General features: G+C 36.5%; 1 protein-coding gene across 1 annotated transcript; it reads right to left on the reverse strand.

Moving 5' to 3' along the window:
- Positions 1 to 4,491: 4,491 nt before the first annotated feature.
- Positions 4,492 to 4,983, reverse strand: LOC145673962 (uncharacterized). Its single transcript, XM_081743782.1, has one exon. The coding sequence runs from the start codon at positions 4,981 to 4,983 to the stop codon at positions 4,492 to 4,494; it is 492 nt and encodes a 163-aa protein (XP_081599908.1).
- Positions 4,984 to 7,979: the final 2,996 nt, after the last annotated feature.

The following is a 7,979-nucleotide window of genomic DNA, read 5'->3' on the forward strand; positions in this document are numbered from 1 at the left end:
TAAGAAAAAAGCTGTTGTCCTAGCCTACGTCTCAATTTTCATGTAGCTTTAAATGGAATGTGCTAATAACATTATCAAACTCAGGTTTTGAAATTTTCTAAGAACAAATATAAAAGGAAGGTTTTCCAAGCCAAGTTCTCAATGATAAAAACAACTTTCTTTTGATATTTTCTTGTTTAAACAACTTCGACGTCAAAATTCCGTCGAGGGTTTCTTACTGCTCGTAGGAACAAATATACTGTACGTGAGATTTCATTTCATCTACCAAATCTAGGGTTTTATGGAGGTTTGGTTTCCTTCTCCTGTGTGTCAATTGTGGTTCATAGATTGTGCTAACTCGACACGGAAACATAGTGTTTTATTTTCATAAAACAAGTGATGATCTCCTCATATTTATTTTTCATCTATTACAGAGAGAAGATAAATGCTTACTCCTATTCATTCCAGTTTTCAGTATGGTCTTTTGTTACTGCAATTACACTCTGTGTGGTCATTTCTCAATACCAATTCACAGATCTGAAACTATCCATGAATTGGTAGAACTATTTTATTCCTTCGGAAGGAAGAAACATACTAAGAAAGGAGAGACCAAAAACAGGAGGAAAGAAGCATAGCAGTCCGTTTTCTCTTTACATTTGTCTTTAGCTTACAGTCTTTCAACCTCAAATTTTGTAGACTTAATTTACATATTTATTAATATGTAGTACAGTAGTGTAGCGTGGTATTCCGAAATGGGGATGCCAAAGTTAGTCACTAGTGCGATACAATACTACTGCAATCAGCAATATATATCCTAGCTATTCCGAAGGGAAATATAGGGTTATAAAAAATTTAGTGGGCCAAGCCCCCTAATTGCGGGCCTGGTGGGGCATACAGAAGCAAATGCTTGGATTACGTTAGAAGTGAATAACCAATTGTCTCAGCTCCTTCTTGCTACCATTGTGACAAGAAAACTCGGCCCCACTCTTGTATGATCATTATATTCAGTATAGTTCCCTTTATTTATTTCCCTTTATTTACTTCTTTCTCCACATACCACACTGCAATCTCATTCTTCTTTAAAAAAAAAAATGTTGCCGCTAGAAATTTGTCACCTTGGGTCCGAACCTCAGACGTCCGTTCGTGAAGATGAACCTGAGTGTATATATAATTTGAAGATGCAAATAGAAAGCACTTAAAACAAGTTATGGGGGCCTGTTTCTATGTGTCTATTTCGTTGCCATATATCCAGATAGTGAATGGCCCAAGCAATCTTTGCGAAGGACGGGGGATGCTGGCTCTCTTGGCTTACCAGATCGGTTACAGTGATTCTACACAATGCTTTATATTTATGTTTGTGTGTGAGAGCACCCTCAGATAGTTTTGGGCTACACCACTGGGCATACTATGTATTAATGATCAAGATTAATAGTTTGCCTTTAATTACGATTACAATTACCATGTACTTAATTACGATTAAAGGATAACTATTTTTACACTATCATGTACATAAGCGACATGCTTCAAAAAGGTTTTGTACTAACCACTTCTGTTTTGTTATATTTCCTTGACGTTAGTACTAGTGTGTTCTGTACAGATACTATACCTTACTTGAAAATAGATAGATTGGTAATACTTGCTAATACGCCAGCATATATCTACAGCAAATGTAGAGTTGAAAGGGATGAGGAGGAGTAAGAAACAAGTAGTTGGACATGCGCATTCCACAGATAGCAGACGGAAATCCCAACTCTTGCAATAGGCCTGGAAGCCCAAGGAACATAGCATATGACAAGAGGAAGGACACAAAATGTGCATCTCAGTGACGAGCATGCATAGGTTCCGCTTGTCCGCTTCCGGTTCCTGTTGACCGCATCCAGAACATTGCAGTGGAAATAATTACAAACATATATAATGAAATGCGTACTTTTTCTTATTAACAGGGGTGCCAGGCACACCGGCGTTCCCTTATGCTATGCCGCTGATGTAGTACATATAGGACGTTCAGAGCACAAGTGAATCAAATCCAATTATCAAAGTTCTGAGAGAGAAATAATATTTGTACGATTTCTTTAAATACAAGGGCAATTGTATAAATACAAGTGTTTTTTACAATATAAGAATTATTTACACTATTTGGGACCGAATCCTTTAACTACTGAAAGAAACATCAGGTATGGAGATGATTCTAAGGAAGAATAATTTTCCTTGAATCTCTTCCTCAGATAGATTATAGCATAATGTACAAAAACACCGAAACTCGGTAAGCATGTAGGGGAGGATAGAAATGAAATTTTACATGGAAGGAAATGTAGTTAATTATGAGTAAAAGTAAAAAATAAAATGAAATAACAATATTAGAAACAATTTTGTTTATAACAAAACAAAACAAGATTAAAAATGCTACCTTTTCATAAATTAAGAAACAAAATTACACAGATCGTACTGAAAACTAAGAAGCAATCCTGTTTTCAACAAAGTTACTCTGAAAAGAACACAAAACCATGGATAGAACAGCATTATTAAAAAGAAAAGCATGATTAAAAAATCATGGGTTAAATAACTGGACAGAAAAGCTTGACTAAAAAGAAAAGAATGGATAGGAAAGCATGACTAAAAACAAAAGCGTAGATAGAAAATTATGACTAAAAATACGTTGAGACCTCATTCTCAGCTTGAATGGTCACAAAGAAGTTCGAACCTAACACTCTGTGGCTTCATTCTCAGGAGATGGGCAAAAGAGGAAGTTTATAGCAAATAATGAAAAACTTTTGATGAATTGGACGAAGAATTCGTCAAGTTCTTGCAATATGCCATTACGTTATCTGCAGGAATCTGTCGAAAACATCTCCAACCGTTCACGGAAACTAATGGGTATTGGTAGTTTTTGTGTGAAATTTTACGATGCATAATAATTTTGTGATTGTAAAGAACAAAATGATTGTTGTTTCTTGAAAATTGTTTAAGTATTAAAAAAAAAAGTTATAAATAATTTTCATTGTGGAGTTAATTCCCGCCAATCTTCTATATTTATCTAAATAAAAAACTGATATGAGTAGTTGCAAGGAACTTAAACTGTTGAAAGGATACCTTAACCTCTCTGGAGATTCAATCCAGGGAGAAATGTGAATAAAAGTAAACACAAACTTTTCTTTTAAGGGAGAACAACACACACTTTGATTATCTCAAAGATTATTCCTGATTGCCTTTCTTTCTTTTTTATCTTTCCTTATTATAAAACTAATCAATATGATTTTTTGTGATATTCTTACGGCGGTAACTAGTTATTTTCTTTTGAAACTAAATAAACAGTTCAAAAGAGATTGTAGATATTATTTGAGAGAATGACGAAGCAATACAAAAAGCTCCTCGGAAGAGCTGATGAAGCAACATAATTTCCAGTAAATTGCTTTTGTTGTCTAATGGGATTTCAATAATGCGATGACTGTTTTCTTCTTTTGATAATTTTGTCTTTTTTGTTGCAGATACAAATTGAAACTACAGGATGGAAATACAGGGAGAATACAAACTCAGTTTGTTTCCGTTCTTTTATCTCCAGGTAGGTGGGAAGGTTCTTTATTACACGTTTTTAACTATAAGATATTATAAGATAACGTTGAACATCATGTCTAGTTAATTTGCAATCGAAGGATTTGTAAACAATATTGTAAAGTATCATAGTTGTCTCCAATTGGCACGATTCCTGTACAGCCAACGCCAAATAACAATTACATGCAGAATGTAATTTCAGATTTATTGTAACGAATTTTGCATTCATACCAGCTTAAGACATACCGCGATACCACTAGCGCTTGTGGCTGATGTGTATAACCCCATGTCTATTACTTACCGTCCTCAGTTTTCGTTGAAGACGGCTGCGTTGAACCATAGTGTGATAAAATCTGCTACATTTTCTCCTGACGTTCCCCAAGACTGACGAGTATGTGCAGTTTTCAAATGCTACCGCTTGTTTCACCTACGGAAACGCGCAAATAGTGACGGAGAATTCATCAGCGGATTTTACAAGAATGTCTATAAAAAGGATGGGATGGATTTCCGTTTTGCGTATAGATCCACAAGTCTCTGCCGCGGGTTGCGCGAAGGGGTGGGACTCTCTTCGTAAGAAAGTGTTGCCACCTAAATAGGCAAAGGAATCGCTATTTCGTATCAAAATGTTCACAGAAAAAAAAATAGAATAGCAAGGAAAGATGTGACATACCTTTAAACTGTGCTCTTTAAGTGTAGGTCCACTATATTTCCAATTAATCAGAATCCAGTGCTTCTATTCCTGGCAAGTCCTCCTCAGATGTGTTAGAAGATTCAGACTCCAGATTGATGATGAAGGGTGCCGTTGCAGCAGCGTCTTCGTAATTGTCTATGAGTCCCTCGTTTTCCATATACTGACGTTCTACCTCTTCCACATGACGACATACTGAAGACCATTCTTCGGACGTAACATTGTTAAATTTTTCTTCTGCAATTTCCATAACGTCGTCCAATTTGAACGTCACATTATGTGATGCCACCCAGTTCTTTACCAGTGCCCAAATTTTTTTCTATAGGATTTAATTCTGGATGGTAAAGGGGAAGCCTCAAAACGCAATGCCCATGTTCATTCATTAATGAGTCTACTTTGTTCGTAACGTGTTTTGGTTTGTGGAATTTTATAATATCATACAATTCTGGTTTTGTCATATCAGGGGCGAAATTGACGCCTCTTTCCTGTAACCAACACTGCATATCTTTTTTCAATGAGTCTTGAGTAGGGGCAGGATTTATTTGAGCGTTATGATATGAAACATTGTAAAGAACGATCACAGAACTCGGGGGGAGATTTGGAATTAATTTTTCGCGAAGCCATTTCATAAAATTATTTGTGTTCATTTCATCATGATAGTCTCCCGATTTGGTGCTAGATTTGAACATGAGCAAAGCGTTTGGAACGAAGCCATCCTTGCTTCCTGCATGCACTATTATAACACGCCGTCCTTTAGACAAAGGCATTCGAAGACCTTTCCCGGAATCGTCCGACCAAGAATACGACGCGGTGTGGCTACTATGCAATTAAGTTTCGTCAATATATATTATTGGTCGATTTTTTTGCCTATAATGAAATATTTTTTTCTTAAAAATCTAATTCTTTGAAGACGGATATCTTGCCTCTCTGTTAAAAGTGTTCTATTGTTCTCAGTTTTCCTCCACCTAAATCCAATGTCTCTTAGTAACCGTCGTAGACTCGCTTTACTTCCGGTAAAATGTATCTCTTCCTGCAATTTTGCATGCAGTTTCTTCAGTGTAGGCACTTGTTTTTCTTGTAGAGCATAATCATATATACACCTACGGATAACATTTTCATCGAAACTGTCTACTGTTGATTTTGTCGCTGGTCTTGGTCTTTTCTTTCCAGGAGTAGCGAATGATGTGGAAGGTTCTTCTGATGATTCGAGAACGTGTCTTTCTTTTACTATTGCTCTAATTGTTCGTTCTGAAACTCCCGTCGCAGCTGCTGCTCTTTTCCCAAAGTTTTTGATCGGAATTCCCACCCCACTACTAGCTTCATTCTTCATAAATTCGTGTACATTACTTAATATTTCTCTAGCTTGACTGTGCAAGGTTTTTGTTTTTAGTTTAGATAGTACCGGTGGCATTATGATATTTACACTACCTACGCTCTAACTACACTTACACACGCAATAATTACTCTCACACAAACACACACGTACACAATATAAAACAGATTCTGCAGTTAACACAAGTATAGATATCCTGAGAAAAATGCGATGTATCCAGAAGACAGCTTGTTCACTTTTGAAGCTTATTCGCAGCTCTTACGTGAAGCAGCAGAAAAAGTTGTCAGCTTCATAACAGGGGGTTTTGTTTAGGTTCCAGCAAGAATTATCACGTTAGTGCTAAAAGGTCAGACAGTTGTTTGCTTCAGCGAATATGGAAGGGCAAAAATGAAAGCTGCTTTTGTTTCTCAATTTCTGGCATTCGAAGGGTTCATTTCTTTGCTTTCGTGGATTATAAATATTCCCTGTTCTCTCTGTCTCTGTCTCTGTCTCTCTCTCTTAGAGAGAGAGAGAGATATGTATGTGTATATATGTGCTCCATAGGTCTCGGAGCGATGTATCAACTATCAACTGCACTCCTCTCTTCTTGGGCATATATATATATATATATATATATATATATATATATATATATATATATATATATATATATATATATATAGCCGAATGCAGAATTTTCTGACGGGGGTGCCCCAGTGCTACCTCCTTATTTTATATAGTCTATATTTACAATAGAGGAAGGTGCACCAATGACTACCAGTACATTTGAATGACAAGTACTACATCCTCATTATATATAGTGTATATTTCATAACAGAGAGAGGTGCATGTGCACCGGTGCACCCCTTGGATCGTATATGACCCGCGTGTGCGCCTGCGGGATGTTTGATCTTGGTTCGATTCCGTGTCAGAGAGCATTGAACGAATCACAGTAGTTCAAGTAATTTCATTGCTGAAACGGGACGTTAGCTCCAAACTAGCTAGCCTTATTGCGTATAGTATGAATTGAAATCTAAGAAATTTTAATATAAAGCAATATAATATTCAAAAAACAACTTCATAAACTTTTGAAATGTTTCAAATGTGTCATTTTGTCAACCATTTTCAGTTTTATAATTTAAAAATTCATCAATAATAATATTTATCAATATAAAAATATTACTGTTATAGGAAATATATCTATAGGTAACATATGTTAATTGACATAAGAGTTTAATTATGTTCTAAAATTTCAATTTGTACATTCTGTTATATGTAATTATTTGTAGTGAGTAATAGTTTTGATATATTTTTAACACTGAAAATATATCAAAGGGAGATGCAGGTGACTGAGTAAGGACAAAGATATTGTGTAGATACGTTTCAAAAGTTTATACATATATTTTTAAGTAACTTGTCTTTTCTCAAAAGGTTTTTAGCTTTATATTAAACTTGATTGGCACTTATATTGAAAATAGAATTGTTACCTCCCTTTCCCCGTATTGCATATAGTTATTTGTGCTTTAAGTTGGCAACAACATCTTAATAATCACAATGTTCATTGGAAATTGTGACACAATCATTCCACGAGTCGTGCTACGTTGCCACAACTACATGCATGTGATTGTGGGTGCGAGAGTGCTGTGGCTGTCACTCTGCATATTTAAATTATGATTTCACCAGCGTGTCGCGGATTCAAATGAATATTGTGGCAACAAGAGAAAAGAGGCGAGAACAGAGAAGTGCGGGAGGCCAGAGATATTAAACAAAGAGGCGTGACAGAACAAAATCTGGTCTCTGCAGCGCGGCAGAGACTCGTGAAACGGGGTCTACCGTTCACTCCTCCGTATAACTGTACGCCTTGTCCTGATGAATGGTAAAGCGATAGATGTGTTGTTGTCACCTACTGAAGGTATATAATTTCGGTATAATGGCTCCAAAATATTATGTTGATAATAAATAACATTCAATCTAGCCAGGTCCGTAACTTATGGGGGGCAGCGGACAACTACTTCTCCCCAGGGAAGTTTTACGCCGTTCGAGGGGGCCCACATTAAGACAAAATTTTCTTACTCTGTATACAAAACAGCACACAAAAGGGAAATAAAACATAAATGAGTCTTGGGCCCATTTAATTAAAACAAATCTCTACTATTAGGGGCCCTAGAAATAATATTTATTCGTATATATTTGAGATTTGTCAACTGTGGGAGGGCCCAGAGCTGCGGGGGGCCATAAAGCGTAAGAGAAAGATGGAAAGAAGGGGCCAAGAATTGGAAAAAACAACTTTTTCTCAGGGCCCCAAATACACGCTTGCGCCTCCAGAATAGGGATGCGCTCGAGTCGAGACACACGTTGTAAAATTCGAGGCGAGTCGAGACAAACGTATTTCTCGACTCGATTTTTCGAGTCGAGACACGAGTCGAATCGAGACTGCTCGTGAAAATCTCG

The sequence above is a fragment of the Thermobia domestica genome, chromosome 17, assembly GCF_964235325.1.
Source record: "Thermobia domestica chromosome 17, izTheDome1.hap1.1, whole genome shotgun sequence".
Taxonomy (NCBI): Eukaryota; Metazoa; Arthropoda; class Insecta; order Zygentoma; family Lepismatidae; genus Thermobia; species Thermobia domestica.